This window comes from Vulpes vulpes, chromosome 12 (genome assembly GCF_048418805.1).
Source record: "Vulpes vulpes isolate BD-2025 chromosome 12, VulVul3, whole genome shotgun sequence".
In the NCBI taxonomy this organism is placed as follows: Eukaryota; Metazoa; Chordata; class Mammalia; order Carnivora; family Canidae; genus Vulpes; species Vulpes vulpes.
Window position 1 is genome coordinate 145,249,788 of NC_132791.1, and position 22,215 is coordinate 145,272,002.

A 22,215-nucleotide genomic window follows, 5' to 3' on the forward strand; every position below is an offset into this window, starting at 1 on the left:
TGTTCTTTGACCGTCATTGCTAGTAGAACTAGTCAATGGCTAATTTGCTAACATGTACTTAATCTGGGGTGCTCAAATGATAAGAAGTTAAGAAGCGATGGTTAAGACACTACAGTAGTGTCCCACACAAGATGTGGCATGCTGTAGGTGACAACAGATGTCACTGACAGATGAACTGGTACAGTGTGTGGCCCTTTACAGGAATCAGATTCCATCTAGTATAAACTGAGGCCCAGGAAAGTAAAATTTATTCCGAAGGCCGAGGAGCTATTGGCTGTGCTGGAACAAAGTCCCAGTCTTCTGACTCTGGTGAATGAATGTACCATCACCTATTCTGGCTGGTTCATTTTTAGACAATGGCAATTTCTTAAGAACTAATGGAGATTACATAAATCTCAGAAATGCATTCTTAATTCAATCATTTTGAAAAATTTGCAAGACTAGAGTAAATGTGATTTCCATGAAATAATGATCTACCAAAAGAAAAGTATAAAGAAAAGATAAGAACAGATTTTTAACATGTGAGATCCAGACAAAAAATAGCTTCTTCCCCTTGCAAAACTCCTTACCCTGTCTGGTTTAAAAGCCTTCAAGGCTTCAAGATTGCCCAGTGCCTTAGAAAAGAAGACCAGACACCTCAACCTGGCCCTTAAAGCCTTTCTATCTGGCCCTAATGTCCTTTCTAGCTTTGCCCACCATTACCACCTTTACCTGTAGCCATCAGGTAGACAAACTGCCCTAGTTATCTTGTCCTGAATACCTACTTGACTTTTCTACCTCTCTGCTTTGGCTTTGTTGGTCCTTTTGCATGAGATGCATGTCTTCATTTTCTCCAAGTCCAAACTCAAGGCTCCTCCCTCTCTGAGATTTCACTGATCATCTGCCCAAACATGAGTTTAACCATCCTCAATTTTCCATAAAATTTCATTTTTAATTGCTTATAAGGAACTCACCACATATTAATTTGTCTTAGTAATAAGACTAGCATCCACTTGCCATTTACTGAGCATTTACTAAGTAGAAGGTACCATACAAGGCATTTCAACTGTTATCTCATTTTGTTATATGAAGGATATTTCTTTGGTATGGTAGATATTTTATCCCATGATTTATAAGTTCTTGGAGGACAAGGACACAGAGCAGTGTTTGGGTCTTGTACAAAAATTTGTGCATGATAAAAGGGTACAGAATGAAAAGTTAAAGGTGAGAAATAAAGGTAGCTCTCTGATTTCACCTGTGTCCACAGAACTGTGAATTTTCCCATTTTCTAACTTTCTTTCAGGGATTCTAGCCAAATAGAGTTTAATAGGCTCTTTATTCTGAAGTGCAGCTGACCACACCAGATCTGCATTTCCACATGGCCACATGTGGTCCCTCCGCTGCAGCTGAGCAGTTGGGCCCTCCCAAAGTACGTACGTCGAATCAGTGTCCTTTTCTTTCTTCCGTATTCCAAAGGCCTTCCTTGTACGTTTTTTCAATCCTGTGGGAAAACAACAAAGGGTCAAGGAAATCTATTTTCTATTTGAATATCCCTAGCAACATTCAAAGGAATGATATTTTTAGTTGCAAAACACCAGTTAAATTTGAACATTCAAAAAGCAATGAAAATTTCTTCATTTGTATGTATGTGTCTGTGTGTGCACGTGCATATGACTTATTAGTATTTTCGACAGATGTTTATCAAAGACTCAGCACTGTAAGTTCTTAGCACTCTGTGCCACCTAAGAATATAAAGAATGGAAAGGAGATCAGGGCCAGATATAGAAGAGATCACAATCTTGTCTTAGATTATTGTTATTCATCACCAAATTGGTCCTTTGCCAAGAAACCAAATCACAGGTGTACATGAATAGCACTTTTTTGGGTGAGATATATTCCTGACAGGACTAGGACAATTCCAAGACACGGGTCATGTATACCATAACAAGACAGCTACATTGATCGGGCATATCTCTGTGTCCCATATTCCCAACTCATCTTTTTCTACTTCCTCAATTCTGTGACGAGACTGATCATTAGCCATTCTCTGAACATTCCTCAACATCTATACTCCCGTATCTCTTTCTTCCATATGTGGTTCTTACCTTTGATTGGAGTGCTTTTCCTATTTGGATATTTAGGACTTTAATTCATCCTCCAAGGCCCAGCCAAATGCCACTTCCTCTATGAGGGCCTTGTAGTCCTAGTAGTGCAAGAAACTCAGTGTTTTGTGCTCACCCTCTAAAATATTGCTCTCAGATGTATCATAATGTATCAAACTATTCCAGTAGTTCTTATGTCAGTTTCCCCTCTGTGAGCTATTTTAGGATAGAGGCCAGGATCCCTTCTATATGTTTCCTACACCTACCTTGGGTATCAGATAATATTTGTGGATTTAAAATGCCTTCCAGGAAGCATCATTTAATAGCATTGGAGTGAAAAGGCTCCTTTCTTCTATCTTGGACAAACCAAGCTCAGTCTTGATTCTTCCATTCCTATTCTGTGAAGGCTCAGTCTGGGATTCCTATCTCCTCCATGTTCCATAGTTACATACATGGCTAGTGTTTCTTAGTATTATTCAGATATACTAAATGCTTCTATATTTCAAGACCTTAGACTTGTTGGAGCACGTGGGTGGCTCAATTGGGTAAGTGTCCAACTCTAGATTTAGGCTCAGGTCATGATCTCAGGATTGTGAGACTGAGCCCTGCATTGAGCCCTGCATTGGGCTCCATGCTCACCAGAGAGTCTGCTTGAGATTCTCTCTCTTCCTCTGCCCCTTCCCTGCTTGTGCAATCTCTCTCTCAAATAAATAAATAAGTCTTAAAACAAAACAAAACCTTAGACTTGTTATTGGTAGTTTGGAAAGTCTTTCTGGCAAACTGAAGCTGAAAAAGTCCCTGAATTTCAGGATTTGTTTGGCACTAACAGGTGGAACAAAGGGAAAAACATGACAATATCAGGGATTTGATGACACCTTCTTCCAAAACATGTGAGTCAGCCCAAACCACTCAGGTTGCGTGAGTCATTCATTATCTAACACTTAGGATGCTACTCATATATAATCCCCAAAATGCCTCCGTTCAGTCTAATTTTGCATTTTAATGGTCATTCCATTTAAGATGCCTAGGTCCTTATAATGTCAATGTTTGTTTTTAAAAAACATTTCTTCCCACATTAAGCTCTTCTTCATTATTCTTTACATTTCCTTATAGGTAAATTAATTGACATTTACAACAACCCACTCATAATATCTAGGAACACCTTACCCCTATTCATTTTCAATTTTAATTGTTAAAAACTTTCTTCCTTCTTCCTTCTTCCTTCTAATTGCCTTAATCCCTTATAGGGACAAAATATCATAGTGACAATCATTTTCTTCTTATAATGTTCTTTGAGTTCAGGTCTCTTAATTGGCTTCTCCGTGCTTTTAATTCAGGTTTGAGGTCACAAGGAATGCTGTATTTCACCAATCGCTACTGATTCTTATAAGACTATAAAATAAATGCTATTATTATCTTAAGTTTCCAAATAATTTCATTTTCTGTAATTTGACTATGAGATAATAGATTGTATGCTTTACCTAATAGATCAGAAAATACACATAAATTCCAGTAATTCTTGTATTAAATTAGTAACAGAACAGGCAATAGTAGTTTTCCATAAGCTCTGTCCTGTATTTGATCAACAGCTAATATGAACTGGCTCAAGAACATCATGAATTGTCCATTTCTAGTATCATTTGTAAAAAAGATTTTATTTATTTGTTTTAGATACAGAAAGAGAAAGAACAAGAGAGGGAGAGAGAGCACATGGGAGTGTGGGACGAAGGCCTGAGGGAGAGGGACAAGCAGACTCCACACTCTATGGAGGGCTTGATCTCACTTGAGATCATTACCTGAGCTGAAATCAAGAGTCAGACGCTTAATCTACTGCACCACCCAGGTTACCCCCAGCAACATTTTTAAGTATGTAGCTTAATACAAGTTATATCTCTTTGTGCTTCAATCTCTCAGTCTATAACAAACCAGTCAATAATAAGTGATGAAAAAAATGCTATGCCAATCTGTAATTTTAGTTTCACAGAAAGTTATATTTCCTGTACCTAGAATACATTCCTATATATGGAATATATATATATAGTAATATACCAAGGATGTGACATTCCAGAAAAACAGAACTAATCAAATTGTGGAATAAAATAAAATATTGGAAACATTTTCCCCCCTTGAAATGTCAAAAGATATCAGAAATTTAAGAAGTTATGAAGATAACTTTGAAAGACTAAAGCAAAGTTATGAAATGTAGATTTTTTTTTCTTTTTTCCAGTCTCTTCAATAAATGGTGCTGGGAAAATTGGACATCCACAAACAGAAGAATGAAACTAGACCACTCTCTTGCACCATACACAAAGATAAACTCAAAATGGATGAAAGATCTTAATGTGAGACAAGATTCCATCAAAATCCTAGAAGAGAACACAGGCAACACCCTTTTGGAACTTGGCCACAATAACTTCTTGCAAGATTCATCCATGAAGGCAAGTGAAACAAAAGCAAAAATGAACCATTGGGACTTCATCAAGATAAGAAGATTTGCAAAGCAAAAGATACCGTCAACAAAACTCAAAGACAACCTACAGAATGGGAGAAGATATTTGCAAATGACGTATCAGATAAAAGGCTAGTTTCCAAGACCTATAAAGAACTTCTTAAATTCAACAGCAAAGAAACAAACAATCCAATCATGAAATGGGCAAAAGACATGAACAGAAATCTCACAGAGGAAGACATAGACATGGCTAACAAGCACATGAGGAAATTCTCTGCATCACTTGCCATCAGGGAAATACAAATCAAAACCACAATGAGATACCACCTCACACCAGTGAGAATGGGGAAAATTAACAAAGCAGGAAACCACAAATGTTGGAGAAGATGTGGAGAAAGGGGAACCCTCTTGCACTGTTGGTGGGAATGTGAACTGGTGCAGCCACTCTGGAAAACTATGTGGAGGTTCCTCAAAGAGTTAAAAATAGATCTGCCCTACGACTCAGCAACTGCACTGCTGGGGATTTACCCCAAAGATTCAGATGCAATGAAACGCCGGGACACTGCACCCCGATGTTTCTAGCAGCAATGTCCACAATAGCCAAACTGTGGAAGGAGCCTCGGTGTCCATCGACAGATGAATGGATAAAGAAGCTGTGGTCTATGTATACAATGGAATATTACTCAGCCATTAGAAACGACAAATACCCACCATTTGCTTTGTCGTGGATGGAACCGGAGGGTATTATGCTGAGTGAAATAAGTCAATCGGAGAAGGACAAACATTATATGGTCTCATTCATTTGGGGAATATAAAAAATAGTGAAAGGGAATAAAGGGGAAAGGAGAAAAAATGAGTGGGAAATACCAGAAAGGGAGATCGAACATGAAAGACTCCTAACTCTGGGACACGAACTAGAGGTGGTGGAAGGGGAGGTGGGCAGGGGGTGGAAGTGACTGGGTGACGGGCACTGTGGTGGGCACTTGACGGGATGAGCACTGGGTGTTATGCTATATGTAGGCAAATTGAACACCAATAAAAAATAAATTTATAAAAAAAAAGAAATGTAGATGTTATTCATATCTTAACAGATCCTTCCGAAGATCCAGGAAGAAACAGTCTTACCAACTGTGTTAAAAGTGAATGTACAGGTGTGGTCATGACTTCTGAGAGTTCATTAAAAAATATTTGAAGAAATTTTTTTAAAGAGTAATAATAGTCAAAGATCATATAGGAATAACAAGTTAAAGACAGTATGTCTGGTAATCTAACAAGCTTTAAAAACACTATAGCCAATGATTTTTCACTTCTGACTCCAGAACTTCATAAGAATTTTATTTTTTATTTTTTATTTTTTTTTAAGATTTTATTTATTTATTCATGATAGTCACACAGAGAGAGAGAGAGAGAGGCAGAGACACAGGCAGAGGGAGAAGTAGGCTCCATGCACCGGGAGCCCGACGTGGGATTCGATCCCGGGTCTCCAGGATCGCGCCCTGGGCCAAAGGCAGGCGCTAAACCACTGCGCCACCCAGGGATCCCCAGAACTTCATAAGAATTTTAAAGTTAATCGCTATAGTATAGTTTTTAAGCTGGATCCTGAATATCTGTCAACTATTCTTTACCCAAAAATGAGAGGGAAAAGAAATCACTTATTTTTGAGAAATGAAGTAACTATTCTTTTGTCAATATCAAAAACATAGAGATATTAAAGGAAAGAATTTTGTTGTCTTGATGATCTTGGGCTAGAAAGGTTCTCTTCCAAGTTCTGGAAGTGAGGACATCCTCCCGTACGCATCCAGAACTACAGCCTTGGGTCAGCCACACAAGAAGTCTGGCTTGTACTTCTAGCATCTTTCCACCTAATTCAGATTTCTTTTAGTTTCCTTTGGTATTATGAGAATATCTAGTCAAGTCTGGGAACAACAACAACAAAAAAATAAAAATAGACTGATATTTTAAGAGAGTGGGAAAGATCATTTATTTCAAAATAGGCAGTCCTGGATATGATATTACAAGATAATAAAATAAAGCAATGGGCACAGAAATTGACAATGGTGATACCACACACACAAAATGTAGAATAAGAAGTTTCATCATTGCAATATTATTAGTTACTATTACTGAGATCCTACATATAGACCAAGCACCTGTTGCTTTGCATCTGTTGTCTCATTTATGTGAAAAAGTAGGAGGTGTTTTTTTCTCAAATTATTTTGAGCCTGAGGTTTGCCTAGGTTAGGTGCTATTATCACCACCATCAGGGAGGAAATTGGAGGCTCCTTTACCTCTCTATTGCTCCCCAAATGTTGAAATTCTCCAGGACTTTATTCTAGGTTCCTCTGCATCCTCTCCCTGGGGCAATTTCATGTACTCACATGGTTTCACTTGCCATGTGTATGTAGATGAACCCTGAATCTATAGGTCAGGCCGAGTACCATCTCATGAGCTTCTGAATATATAGCACTTCTTCTCACACTCAGACTTCTATGAATAAATGTCAGATTTCTTCAAAAGTCTTTAGGCTCCACTTATTATACATATGCAATTAAACCTATAAAAGTATGCCCGATCACTTAGTTTACAATCATTTCTGAATAAAATTCCCCTTAAAATGAAATAGTTCTCATGGTGACAGATGGTAACTACACTTACTGTGGTAAACACTGCATAATATATGGAGTTGTCAAATCACTAAGTTGCACACCTAAAACTAACATAAAATTGTATGTTAACTGTACTTCAAAAATTAAAAATAAATTAATGAAATCATTCTCCAGGAAGAGATAAATGGATAAATAAAATGTATACCCATAAGTAAAATATATTTCTTTAAAAAAGTTTTCATTTGTAAAATATATCTCTTATGACAGGTCCAGAAAGTTTGAGTCTTTTTTTTTAAACTTAAAAAAATCTTTTAAATTTAAAACATAAATTGTGTTTACTAGTGTTTTTCTCTGAAATTTTCCCAAGATAACCCAAAAAAAAAAATCAAGATACCTTAGAACTTCCTGGCTTTAAGAGTATACAATTCTGCAGATAAAGAAGAAACAGTACAGCTGAAAAAATTATCATTATCAATTTTATTTTCTCCTGAGTAAAACTGTTCTACAGGAATTCAATTAACAAATACTAAATTCTGAATTTGAGCCTTTAAGTGTTACACTGAAAGCAGAATTGTTCAGAGGGGTCTTCTAAAAAGAAAAATTTGGACTCTATATTATATTAGGTCAACATCAAAATCTGATACTCAAAAGAACCTGCAGGGTTTTTTTTTGCTTGGTTGGTTTTATGTATTCTGTTTTATTTTTTTAAAATCCTACTTGAAATATTTTTCTCCCAAAAATGAAGACTGATTCTATGGATGAACAAGTTGAGGTAACAGTCCTTGAACTGAGTTTAGAAAAGGAGAAATCAAGATATGAAAATCCTCTAGACAGGAGCTAAGGACCAGCCACACAGGAGACACTGTTGGTCTTAACCACAGATGTTGCCCTGCCACGTAGGAGTATAAGAGGAGAGTCTTGCCAATGATCCTCTTTTCTGTCCTTGTCCAGAATTCCTGCCACTCCACTGCTAGCTGGTAGTACAACAAAGAGAGACCAAACATAGAATGGTCATTGTCCTTTGACATGTTGACAGCTACTGGTTTTCCACCTGAGCTAATGTAAAGGGCTGAGCTGGGGAGACATCTGGGCTGGGTACAATAGAGAGGAGCCAAGGACAAAGCCAGGTTCCAACACTGGGGGATAGTGCACCTGCCAGGGTGAGGGAGGCATGTTCTGTGTATTTGATTGTTAATCTGTGAATCTGAAGGCATGACTTTTTGATTACGTTCTTTACTCATTTCCCAATCTTGCTTACTTTCCATTCATGGATAGCTTTTCATTGTGTTCAAATCCTCATATAAACACAACACCTACGAAATTGTTGAAAAGGCACTACTTTTGGAGATCATCTTCCTAGGAGATACTTGATTCTTCTACTTCCCACCTCTCCTGAAACAATACTTTTGAGCAGAGCTTGGACATGGCAAGGCCTGGGCACAAAGCTGGCTGTAGGTTGACCTAGTGGTCTGGAAGAAAAAGGAGCATGAGGAGAAGTGGCAGTGACAGCTGTTTTGAGTTAGTATGTAAAACACAGGTCATAGAGGAACACAAATCATTCCTTCAGGTATCTCCCCAGAAGCCTGAAGACACTGCCTCCCAGAAACACAAGGGAAACATAGTGGAAAGGATCAGAATGCATGGAATTTGGAATCCATAGATTTGGGATCAAACCCTAATTTGATCTGTTAGTGGCTGTCACTTGCAGCAAAACTTAGGGAATCTAAAAGGTGCTGTGTTATTTTTAATGTAAGATTTATGTCCTCACAGGGCATGAGATTTGGAGGGATAATCCCAGTTTCCCCCCTCTGTAATCACTAAGAGTGAGGGGAAAGTCACTCTGGTTCACTGAGTACCTTGTATGTACCAACACTATGCTTAGCACTTGACACAGACTAACCCTTTCAACAAACCTCAAAGGCGTTACCAACCCCCTATTTTATGGATTAAGAAACAGACTCAAGGTGCTTAAATTCCTCTTCTAGCATCACTAAACAAACAAGTGATATAAGATGAATATTTGAGCCAGGTGTGTTTGACTCCAAAGCCAAGCAACTTCTAAAAGGGTGGTCATGAGGATTCTTGTACTACCTAGAGCAATGCCTGGGATTTGGTGAACACACCATCAATATTTGTTTAACAATTTTTTTAAAGGCCACTCAAAATTTGAATAATAATTAAAACAGAAACTAATGACTTTTTTCTGATGTTTGCAATATATATTCCATTGATACTTAGTTTTCTGGTATTCATTTGCATATATAGACATGTTAAGGAAGCTCCAAACTGCACAGGATGGACTTACCTGAATGCATAGTCATTAGGCCAGGGAATAGAGACTTGGGGTGAAGGGCGTATTGCGAATTCACCACATTTTTAGGTGAAGAATGAATATAATGGCACATCAAAAGGCTCAATTTAGCCCAAAATGCATATCATAAATAAAAATGAATAGATGTAATTTATTAAGTACTTACAATGGTTTAGGAAATATGTCAGGAAGTTCTTTATCCTAGCCCAGTACAACCTTATAAGGTGAGAGCTATGACTGTATTGATTCTATACCATGGGGCATGAGGAGAAACTGGTGCCAGAGCACATAGGTAGTACCTGTCAGACCACATTTCAGAGTTCCTTCTGCCCTGACTCCAGGATCCATGCTCTTCATGTCTTTGGAATAACTTGTTGCCAGTCATCACAATTCATTTTATTTTCTTATAAAAAAACAAACAGACAAAAAGCAACTGTATATTTTTTTAAATTGAAAGACATTTTTAGGAAAATTAAGAGGTACATTTCTTCAACATGAAGACTGTATTTTGCATGTTTAAATCTTCATATGCTGAACATAAGGAGACCCAATAGATGTTGCTAAATGGATTATTTCTGTAATAAGTGTAAATTTTCAGTTTGAGCCTTCATCAGCATGGTGGGTTACTCAAAGGTGAATCACATGTAATGAAATTATTTATTTTCTGCAGGAACCCAGGCCAAGCATTTGGTCTCAGTAATACAAAACAGGCAAATTTAATTGCCCTGGGCATAATGCCCCATATTGACAGCAACTCTAGACTGGCAATATCTATTCATTATGATGGTCACTGTATTTCTGTCAGGAAAGATTAAGATGCTTTGCACATCAGTTCTTCCTCTAAGTTTTAAATATAGGTACTCTAATCTAATTCAGAGTCTTTGTCATAGGGTCTTACAGCACAATGTGAGACCAGTTAAAATGGAGGTCAGCTCTTTCCATGATTTTTTATGATGCTTATGATTTTCAGTACCTAGACTACTGCCTAAGATATGGGAACTGCTTTATAAAAACGAGTACCAGGAAATATAAAAAGCCGAGTTCAGTGTATTGCAGTACTTGGCACATGATAGTCACTCAGCAAATGTTTGCTGGTTGCTCTACATATTTGCAATTTTAACCAAAATTGTTCCAATTTGATGGGCATGTGCCTTTGGTCTGAATGCTCTACCTTCATTTTTATTTGAGTCAAAGGAAATCCCGGTGTTCTTTGTACTTAGTAAGCACAAAGATGGTACCCCACCATTCTGAGCTGAGGCTACGGGGAGAAATGCACATCCTGATAATATACTTCATTTGCATTGGATTGCAAAAGGGCCTGAGATGGATGGCACCTTGAAATTCAGATGTGATATGTGAGAGTTCATGTTAATGCACTAAAATGGAGATTGCTAGAAGGCAATTAAGAACTTAAAGGAGCTAAAAACAGTGATGACTTTTTTTAAAAAAGAAATGTTTGACCTTTTGGTGACATGGATGAAAATGTTAAAGAGAAGATGGCCATGGAACAGATTTGCCATAAAAAGATTTAGTGTTTGCTATGCTATTACTAATGGAATAAAGGAGCTGAGTAGAATTAGGAAGAATTTTAAGCATGTGAACAACTTCTGTTAAGATTTAAGTAGCAAGATCCATGGGTAGCATATGTTGTTATAGTGAAAATGAGGAGGTTTGAGCTCTAAGAGACTTGAATTCAAGTAACTTCTCTACCTCCTAGGGCAAGTATCTTTGAGTTTCACTCTTCTCAGCTATTTACCATAAAAGCTTTTTGTAAAGTTTAAAATGGGAGTAAAAGTCCTGCATAACACCTAACATATATTGTGCACCACTTTATGCAGATTCTTCTTGCCTTTCTTAGTTTTGATAGTTACAAAGCAATTGGAAATCAGCCATTTTAACTGATTACATAAGGACAACTAAATGCCTGATTTGTAGATCTATTCCTTTAGAAATAAAAAATACATAGAAATAAAAAATAATCAAATTTTCAAAATATGGAGCTTTCTTTGGTTACTTAAAAAGATTTATTTATTTATTTATTTACTGATAGCTCATGCGCACCAGTAATGATAGGGGCAGAGGAAGAGGGAAAGAATCCTCAAGCAGGCTCCCCAATAAGCGTGCGAAGCCCAACTTTGCAGGGCTTAATCCCAGGATCCTGAAATGATGGCCTGAGTGGAAATCAAGGGTCAGATGCCCTTAACCAATTGAGCCACCCAGGCACCCCTGGTTACATTTTTAATAAAAAACTGAACTTGGTCTCAAAAAATGTAAATTTACTAATATCTATCACAAAAAGTAAGTGGAGATTAAGAGATTCAGCCTTTTAAAGAAGCACAATCATCTCCTATAGCAGAAAAATACAGCATTGATGAAGACTTTGCTAAATGCAAGTCTATTACAAACTTAATCAGCTGGTCTTCTCAGTGTGATTTGAAAAGAAGCCAATGTTACTTCTACTTGGATCAGTGGTATATCGAATTTGAAGTTTCTTGCCCCCACCCTGAGGAGGAGAAACACACATTCTACTGGAAAAATAACACTGCAAACACTAGTGAAATTAATTTGACCTGTTCCTTAAGAACCTTGTTCTGTAAAATGGTTCCCCTCTTATTCACTATTCCTCTCCTTCCTCACATTCACGGATTCTCTTCTCTCCCCTCTGTCTCCAATCCCTCCCCTGCCTGACATTGCCATGTAGACTAAATTGAAGTTAATGATCCTGTTTAGATGGACTCTGGTTTTCAGGCATAAACAGAAAAATTCAATTGAGTCATAATGCACCAAATATCATTTCCCAAACAAACTTCTATTTTAAACAAGAAAATAATTTTAAGAAAAGAAAACTGGACAATAACAGAAATCCTTTTCATGTCCTTTTTTTCTTTTTATATTTCATCCAGAGAGGAAGGAACAAGTACTTTCGTAAAACCTTTAAGTTGTTACTACATAACAACTAAATGTACCATTTAGTGCTCTGAATTAAATTCTTAAATTCTTCAAAGGTGAATTAAAAAAGAAAACTGGAACACAGCCTACTAGAATTCTTGTGGTTTAATTCTAACCTACAAGGTGGAGGCAAAGAGATGGGCAAGGAGAAAGGAGATTTATATGGCACAGCCGAATTCAACACATCATAGGCTCTTAGCCAACTTTACTTAGTAAGAATCCATGAAGTCTACTTCCAAAATGGAATAGTAATAGTTTAAAAAGTTAAAATATGTAAATATAGAGATATTGTCAAAAAAAGATCAGTTATTGAATAAACAAGTACAAAAAAAGGTACAAAAGGGAGCTAAATACAGAATTTAGCTCTAAGTTTTTTTGAGAGCTCTTAGAGGCCTGCATCTAAGATGCATGTGGATTGACCCCATTTACTAAATTTATAAGGATAACGACTATCCATGTATTTATTCACCTGTCCTCCATCCATCCATCCTTTCATCCTCACACACATCCATTCTTTGGCTATAAATCTCAATAGATTACAAAGTTCATTGTCATGAAATTATTCCTGTGGGATAACACGAATCTATTAAGTTGCAATGAAAACCTGGTTCCCTTTTGCCTATTCTCATTAAGAGGCAGAAAATATCAAGTTAACCCTCTTGAGAAATTAATCCCTGGTAGGCTTTCAGATTTATCAAGCAATCCCCTCAGCATAGCTAAATGGCCATATTATTATTCCCTTCCTTTATATACAAGTCTTATACTCCAAACGTTTATATTGATACTTGTTACTCTAACGAGTCTCTGGCTCTAGGTCTTCATACTTACCTAGCAAGCTCAGAATGGCTTCCATATTTTCCATATTGGTCAGTATTCTCTTCACTAATACCCCAGTATTGACCAAGGATATAACTTTAGTCTTTTATTCAGTGCCTAGCATCATGCAAGCTCCAGAGTATTTGTGATCACTGTCAGAAGATCTCCTCATCTTCTCATTCAGTGGTTGACAGAATAGGAACCTGTCAAACATCTATCACGTGCCAGGGACTCTTCTAGGCTAGGGATACAGTATCTAATAGAACCCTTGAATTATGTAAGATCACAGATCAGTTATTAAAACCCTAAAACACCCACCTTTAGTTAAGTAGCTGTTACCCATTTTAGCTCTTTCTTATCTGTTCATTAGTGTGACATATATGCATAATTGTGTGGTATTTGAGGTGAAGAGTGACATAAGATGAGGAAGTCAGGGGCCAGATCATGCAAGTTCTTGAAAGTTAAGGATTTTAGATTTTAAGGGCAAGGGGCACTCATGAAAAGCCTTTGAGCAGAAAAGAACATCATCTATTATCTAGTCCCAGAATGTTCCATCATCTATTATCTAATTTAATGTCACTATGACATGCTAAATAAATGAAATGACTGTTTTCTAGATCATCAAAATTACTCAATTACATTGAGTATTCTTTGGTGTTAAAAGTATTATGCTATAGTGGTTATTGAAAACTAATATATTTTTAAAAGATGTTATTTATTTATTTATTTATTTGACAGAGAGAGAGAGAGAAAGCAAGCCCACGAGGGAGAGGGAGAAGCAGGGTCCCAGCTGAGCAAAGAGCTCAATGGAGGGCTCGACTCCAGGAGTCTGGGTTCATGAACTGAGCCACCCAGGTGCCCTGAAAACTAATATTTGAGTATGGTTTTTTTTTTTTTTAATTAATTTTTATTGGTGTTCAATTTACCAACATACAGAAAAACACCCAGTGCTCATCCCGTCAAGTGTCCACCTCAGTGCCCGTCACCCATTCCCCTCCAACACCCGCCCTCCTCCCCTTCCACCACCCCCAGTTCGTTTCCCCGAGTTAGGAGTCTTTATGTTCTGTCTCCCTTCCTGATATTTCCCAACATTTCTTTTCCCTTCCTTTATATTCCCTTTCACTATTATTCATATTCCCCAAATGAATGAGAACATACACTGTTTGTCCTTCTCCGATTGACTTATTTCACTCAGCATAACACCCTCCAGTTCCATCCACGTTGAAGCAAATGGTGGGTATTTGTCGTTTCTAATTGCTGAGTAATATTCCATTGTATACATAAACCACATCTTCTTTATCCATTCATCTTTCGATGGACACCGAGGCTCCTTCCACAGTTTGGCTATTGTGGCCATTGCTGATAGAAACATTGGGGTGCAAGTGTCCCGACGTTTCATTGCATCTGAATCTTTGGGGTAAATCCCCAACAGTGCAATTGCTGGGTCGTAGGGCAGGTCTATTTTTAACTCTTTGAGGAACCTCCACACAGTTTTCCAGAGTGGCTACACCAGTTCACATTCCCACCAACAGTGTAAGAGGGTTCCCTTTTCTCCACATCCTCTCCAACATTTGTTGTTTCCTGCCTTGTTAATTTTCCCCATTCTCACTGGTGTGAGGTGGTATCTCATTGTGGTTTTGATTTAGAAATTCAAACCAAAGTAATTTGCCAGAACAGCTGAAATCTTACACTTTTTACCTCTTAAGAGTTTACCATTTGTGACAGTATGAAAATATATCACTTTTGATAATCCTAATTGAGATTCAAACTAATTAAGAGCCTTCTGTTTAGATCTCCATAACTCCTGAATTCAAACCCCTCACAGTTTTGTCACATTTGCAATCAGCTTCAAAATCAAATTTTAGATTTACCACTAACCAGCTGTGTTTCCTGAATTGTAAAATACCTGTTTCCCATGATGTTGTAATAAATGAGAAAATAATTCAAATACGTAAATTAAATGCTACCTAAGCAGAAAGTAATATCATTACTTATTAGTGTGATTATTATTATCATTTTAATTGAGAGTTGAAAGACAGTAAACTGTGGTAGTGTATACCATCTAAAAGTAAAGTATTCAATCCAGTGAAAATAGTAAGCTCTCTCTCTTTCCTTGTTAACACAGAAGGGGAAGGAAAATCCATTTCTCCTCACAAACCATTTGGTATATTTTCTGGCTTCTGTTGGATATGTTAACTTGAAGATTCTATAAAATCTTGTCTACTTCTCAGCAATCTAACAAGATAATGACACATGTTCACATGAAGCATGAAGAATTGAAAGCAGAACTTCCTCCCAAGCCAGTTCCTCCCTTCTCTCCAATGGTACCATCATTCCCCAAGATGTTTCATCTAGAAATCCAAGAGGCATCTTTGACTCCTCCCTACCTTTCCTTTCTACAGCCAATCCATCAGGGAATGCTGTTAGCTCTCTTTCTTTTCTATTTCTTTTTTTTTTAAAGACTTTATTTATTTATTCATGAGAGACACACACAGAGAGAGGCAGAGACATAGGCAGAGGGAGAGGTAGGCTTCCTGTGGAAACCTGATGGGGAACTCGATCCTGGGACTACAGGACAATGACCTAAGCCAAAGGCAAAAGCTCAACCACTGAGCTACCCAGGTACACCAGCTCTAGTTCTTATATAGATCCAACCCATTTCCCCTAGGCTCCTTCCTTCTCATAAGGTTCTCACCTTTAAGACATGGCTTCTAAAATTGCCTTGGAAGAGGAAGAAAGCATAAGAAAGGCAATCCAGAAATGGTTACCACCTCGGCCCGGAAAGAGTTCTCTACCATTAAGTAAAGAGTATGGCTTATATAGCCAATGGTCTCACCTAGATGTAAAAGATGCTGAAAAACAAAATTCCTGCCTGCCAAGCCAGTCCCTAGCAACACTTTGCACTGTGGTAAGGGAACTCAGCTCTTTGGAAGTCAGCTGGCTGTCTCTTTCAATCCCTGCTTGGATGGAAGACACTATCACTTCTCTGTAGCCATGAGCTCTAGTTCCACATAGTTAACTGGTTCTGCCACTTGCTACTTGTGTTAATTTGAATAAATATATACCTCTCTTAGCCTCAGTATTCTCATCTAAAGGATTGCTATGAAAACTAAATAAATCACGCATATAATGTGCTTAACAAAATCAATGGCTTGATCCCAGGATAATTTATCCTGATCCCAGGATAAATTCTTAAAATGTTTGGGTTAATAAAAAATCTATGCTATGGTTTATTGAATTACCTTTATCCCCCTAAGGGTAATGTTGAAGAAGGCTTTGAGGTTTTTAACCATCCCCTCAACCATAATTTAAGGCAAAAGATTTTGTTCTTGGAAGGGGGTTTTAATCAGCTTCTGTTAAAGGACAAGAAAGAGGAAATAACACAGCACACCTGACAGGTAATTGAGTCACAGAATAGCAGGGTGGAGGTCAACATCTGGTTTGGTACTAGACTGGCAAAACTAAAGCCCTGAGAAATTAAAGCAGTAGGCCCACAGCCACATAGATAATTCCAGAGGGTGCTGGATTACAACCTTCATGCTTTACTTCAGTCCAGCATACTTTACCTGTTGATCTGCTCAATATGGGTGAGCATATACATGCGTGTGTATGATAAATATGTATTAATATAAAATATAAATATGTATATGTGTTTGTATGTGTGTGTATATCTATCTATCATCTATCTATCTATAGAGAGCACATAAGCTACATACCTATCTTCTCTAGTACTCTAAAACACCATGTAGTTTCAGGTTTGAGTATACTTTTACTTTCTCCTTCTATGTTAAATATATCTCATTACTTTCTAAATGTCGAGAGTAGTGTTGTAAACACCTATTTGGCTGAATCTCATTGCCCTGGCAATCTGAATCACATTTCCAGTGGCACTAATACCTTTTTAGCTGGAATTTGGCTTAGCATTTTGATTAAGGTTTCTGTTAAGTACTCTAAAAAGACTTTTCCATTCATGAGACTATAACCTCAAAGACAGTAGGGGAGTAAAAGGTTGACTTTAATAATAGAAAACAAAACAAAACAGAAAAAAAGTCATTAAGGACAGTGTCTGTAGAAACGCCAAGATCCAAATGCTGAATATGAATTAAGCTAATTATGTGGTACTCTCCACAAGTGTGTTTTTTCTTCCTGGAATAGTCACATTTACAAGAGAAATTGTATTCTTGATTCAAAAATTTGCCAGCATGCTAGTTGAGCTGCCCCAGATATTTCTCCTTTGAATCTCCCTTGAAAACCGAGGCTAGCTCTAGTTTTGTTTTGTTTTGTTTTGTTTCATGGCCACCTAAACCCATGTACATGCCTTCTTCATCTCTGCCACTAGGTTTAAGTGCACCCTACCTCAGTGATTTCAGTGGGATTCAATTTGCTCTGAAGTTACCAGAAGGTAGAACTCCTTACTTAGTGTGGCATTTACGACCTGTTCTGTTTTATCTACACCATTACTCTTTGAACACCCTGCTCTGCAACCAAAGGAAAATTCTCCTCATTCCCTAAACAAGCACATTCATGACCTATCTGTTAGCTTCTGTTTGGAGGACTATCTCTTTGAACAACCTTCTCTTCAAACTAGAAACTCACCCACCCTCAGGAATGCCTGACTATATCTGTAGGAAGTGTTCCTTTAGAAGTGTTTTTCTTTTCTGCTTGGGTTCTTCCAAACTTCACTTAAGATTTCCTTATAGAATTTAATAGCTTTTTCTGCCTCATTTTTTGCCTGCTCCAGTTTATGTTATCTTTGTTCTTTTAGATATTAAGCTGCTTTATTTTTATTTTATTTTATTTTTTTTAATTTAATTTAATTTAATTTAATTTAATTTAATTTTATTTTATTTTTTAAACTGCTTTAGAATAGGACCCACACATGTCATTCATTTTGTGCCCCAATCGGTGAACCTAATTCAGTGCCCTGTACACAGCAGATGGTCACTGAACATTCACTAATTGAGAAAAAGCTTTCAAGCCAAGCAGAGACTCAAGTGGTAAAAAATCACTTTCTCCATTATTATTTGATATAAGCCACCAAACAAGGAGTTTTTTAGTTAAGACTTTTTTCCATCACTGGGAAAAGAAACTCCACTAAATGCTTGGAAAGTTTTACTTATCTAAGAGCATGTATCATAAATACAGCCAAAATCCAAAAAAAAAAAAAAAAAAAAAGAAAAAAAAGACCAACACCCCCTCCCTAGAAAAACAAAAAAACACAGCAAAGTATATGAATATGTAGAAGGAAAGGTAAAAGAAGTTGTCACACTTGGGTATGTAAGTATGTAAACATGAATGAGCTTACACGTATGTAAGTATGTAACACTTGTGTACGCAACACAGAAAGGACTCTCAGATTCTTCCTTAGTACCTACTCCCTCTTGTTTTAAGGACAAAAATAACAACATTAGTGATCTCCTTTTCCAGACCAGATGGGCAGCAGCTAAATGGAATGAGTCAAAGCGGCAAAGTTAAACATTGGTCATTATGGCAGCTGCCAGAGAGAAGGATCCATCATACTCTTTAGATAATGAAAGAGCTTTTATCTTGGGGTTACCAGCCCAATACATAACAACAGTGCCTGTTGCTTTCTTATTGGTTGAATTAGAGCATAGGGCATTCTAAACAATGATACATATAAAAAACATTTTTATTTTTTTATGGTTTTATTTATTTATTTGACAGAGAGAGAGAACACAAGCAGGGGGAGTGGCAGGCAGAGGGAAAAGCAGGCTCCCCACTGAGCAGGGAGTCTGACCCCATGTTCTATCCCAGGACCCTGGGATCATGACCTGAGCTGATCCCTAAGCCAAAGGCAGATGCTTAACCAACTGAGCCACCCAGGTGCCCCTAAAAAGCACTTTTAAAGTTGTCTTAAGTAGTTAGGAAAATGTTACTTTCACCATCAAAAAATAGATTAAATTACGTTTGATGATCTTTGCATAGGAAACATAAGCAATATGAGCATAATATATTTAAGAATGTATATCACATATATATTAAAGACATGAAATCTACACTAATATATATCCATAATATGTATTAACATAATACATCAAAACCTAATTTTTTATATTTCTAAACTGTAATATATATTATATTTACATATATTATATGTAAAAATATTATATTCTTTTTTTTTAGAAAATTTAATTCTGTGGAATAAAACTAGCTAGCATTTATTAAATGCCATCATGTAATTTTTATGCATTATCTCATTAAAACTCACAGCTACACACTGTGATGTGGCTATAGTCATCCTTGCTTTGCAGATGAGGAACACTTCTCAGAGAAGTGCCACAAGTTTCTAACATAGCACAGATAATAAACGATGGGTCAAGGGTCACATTCAGGCTTGTCAAAACCCAAGGCCCATGTCCCTAACCCCCTACCCATTTATGCATGTCTGCTGGGTGGCTGAGCAGAGAGTGAGCAGTGCACACAGGGCCCTGACCATGCACTTGCTAAACTAGCTCACAAGTGAGATCCAGTGATCTCCTCAAGCACCCCTAGTCTCCTCTCACAGCACTCCTGGGAATATCTGCTCTTTATGGTCTGCTCCATTCTGTTGCTATCATTATTATAGAAAAATGTTTGTCATCAAGAAGGCTTTTTGAAATGGCCTGACCTCTGAAGAAACTGAAGAGATTGATTAGGCATCTTTGTGACAGGGTGTCCCCTGGTGGAGGTAGGGAGATGGGGGAGGGTGGGAACTTCACTCAAAGCCTTTCAGGACGCCCCACTGATAGAATAGGGTCATTCACACAATTAGAAGGCCGGAGGAAAGAATGTACCATTTCTATCTCTGAATTACTAATTTTTATTTTAGCCCTGGAGATAGTGACTTCAGCTTCTTTGCTTCAAATACCCTTAGTCATCAATCACCAGCTAACTCTTCTCCCCAACACTACTATGGTGCATCCTCTGTCACTCAGCTATGTCCAATGGTAGGCCATGCCCAAAACAGCTCTCTGCTTCACATCTGCCTCTGGGTGCTCTCGAGTAGAGAGCAGGTTTTATTTATAAGTCATGCATTGAGGTTGCTGGGCTAGCTGGCCATTGTGTGTAATAGAACTCCAAGCCTTGGAAGGAACTCGTTTGAGATGACCAGTTGATATTTTGTTTTTTTGAAATATGAGGGGATGATGAGGAAAGTTCATGGTTAGGAGAAGAGTGTTAGAAACCCAGTCATGTTTCATCAGCAATTAAAATGGACCTGGGAATGTGTTTGAATTCTGTTGAGAAATCAAAGTAGTAAAAACCACATTACAAGATAGTCTAGTTCACAAAAACAATACACAACTCCAATCTTGCTTTCGTCAGGCCGAATGTTGTAGGATTCCAGGAAAAACATAATTGTGAAAATGGTCTCTCTGTAACAAATAATGTCTGTTAGTATGTAGTAGCTGTTCTTAACTTCTTTTTGGTCACAGACTTCATTGAGAATCTAATAAAAGCTATGGATTCTCTCCCCATAAAATATTGTCATGCACATATATCTACCAACCTGTGTGTACTATTCTTGGGAATTTATAGACTTCCTAAATGTATCACAGGCCGAGTTAATTTAAGTCCCTTTCTCTGTAGGAACTCAATTATTTTTTGCATTAATGTGTAACAATGGTATATAATAAATGATATTGGCTGAGACAACCCAGTTATGCCAAGCATTGTAGTGAAGCTTGGTCAGATATTAAATGAGTTATTCAACACTTTAGAAAGAATCAGAGTCTGAGTCAGGCTTAGAATTCAGTGTTTGTCCTTGGACCCAGAATGATGGATGTCCTAAATTACAGTCAATCAGCCGAGTCCTCTGTTATGTCTCTGTGATGAAGCCTCTCTATTTTTCCTCTGGCTCTTCTAGTCATCCATCTGTTTCTGTTACAAACAGCTACAGTGCTCTTGCTAGGCCCACGGCTTTTAAAAATGAGGAGAGGGGGGACAAAAGCACATATATTTTAGAAGTAGAAATAGAAACTAAAGAGCTTGATCATTAGCAATGATAATAAAAGAAAAAACAGAGTTCCTACTGGCTGCTAATTATAATGGTAGGCCCTCTCATGCATCTTATCTCACAGAAGCCATAAATCCATCCTGCTGAGTAGGTATCATCCATTCACTATTTTATGTATGGGTGGCCAGAAGCTCTAAGAGATTATGTGACTTGTGTAAGACCCCCTGGTTAATAAACTGCACTCCTACATATATTTGTGTCTGACTCCAAGTCTAGTATTTTTTCCCATTATATATGCTTTTAAAGACTTATTTTATTTTTTAAAGATTTTATTTATTTATTCATGAGAGACAGAGACCGAGAGGCAGAGACACAGGCAGAGGGAGAAGCAGGGTCCATGCAGGGAGCCGGATGTGGGACATGATCCCAAGACTACAGGATCACACCCTGGGCCAAAGGCAGGCGCTAAACCGCTGAGCATCCCATAAAGTACTTATTTTAAAAATGAAATCTAGGGACACCTGAATGGCTCAGTGGTTGAGCGTTTGCCTTTGACTCAGGTCATGATCCTGGGGTTCTGGGATCGAGCTCCACATCAAGCTCCTCGCAGGGTGCCTGTTTCTCTCTCTGCCTATGTCTTTGCCTCTCTCTCTATGTGTCTCTCTTAAATAAAATCTTTGAAAAAAAAAGTTAAAAAAAATGAGATCTAGTTCCACACTTCCAGTATCTTAACATTCCCTATGTCTGAGAGATTTTAAAACTTCCCCAGATGAAAAGATATGCATGGAGGAGAAAAGGTGACCTACACCTAGAATACTCAGGTGGATTCCAACACTAAGGTTACATGGTCTTGGCTAAGCCACAGAGCAATTGAAACCTTACTTGGAGAACTGGGCTTCCATCCATGAGCATTCAGATTCATGCTGCCTTTTCTTCCAAGATGTGGCTAATTGAACTACAGAGACAATCAGTGGTATCAGGCAGTAATGAGGAAACTTCATATCCTGTTTCCATTCACCCTCAGACACCAAACTAACTTTCACCCATAT

General features: G+C 37.6%; 1 protein-coding gene across 34 annotated transcripts in view; it reads right to left on the minus strand.

Annotated features, from left to right (window-relative positions):
• The window catches only part of SGIP1 (SH3GL interacting endocytic adaptor 1), a 197,469-nt gene that overhangs the window by 112,129 nt on the left and 63,125 nt on the right, over positions 1–22,215 (minus strand). For all 34 annotated transcript variants that reach the window (XM_072730650.1, XM_072730633.1, XM_072730647.1 and 31 more), the window contains one exon: positions 1,417–1,480. In XM_072730650.1, the coding sequence (XP_072586751.1) occupies positions 1,417–1,480 (64 nt within the window). The remainder of the gene's footprint in view (positions 1–1,416; positions 1,481–22,215) is intronic.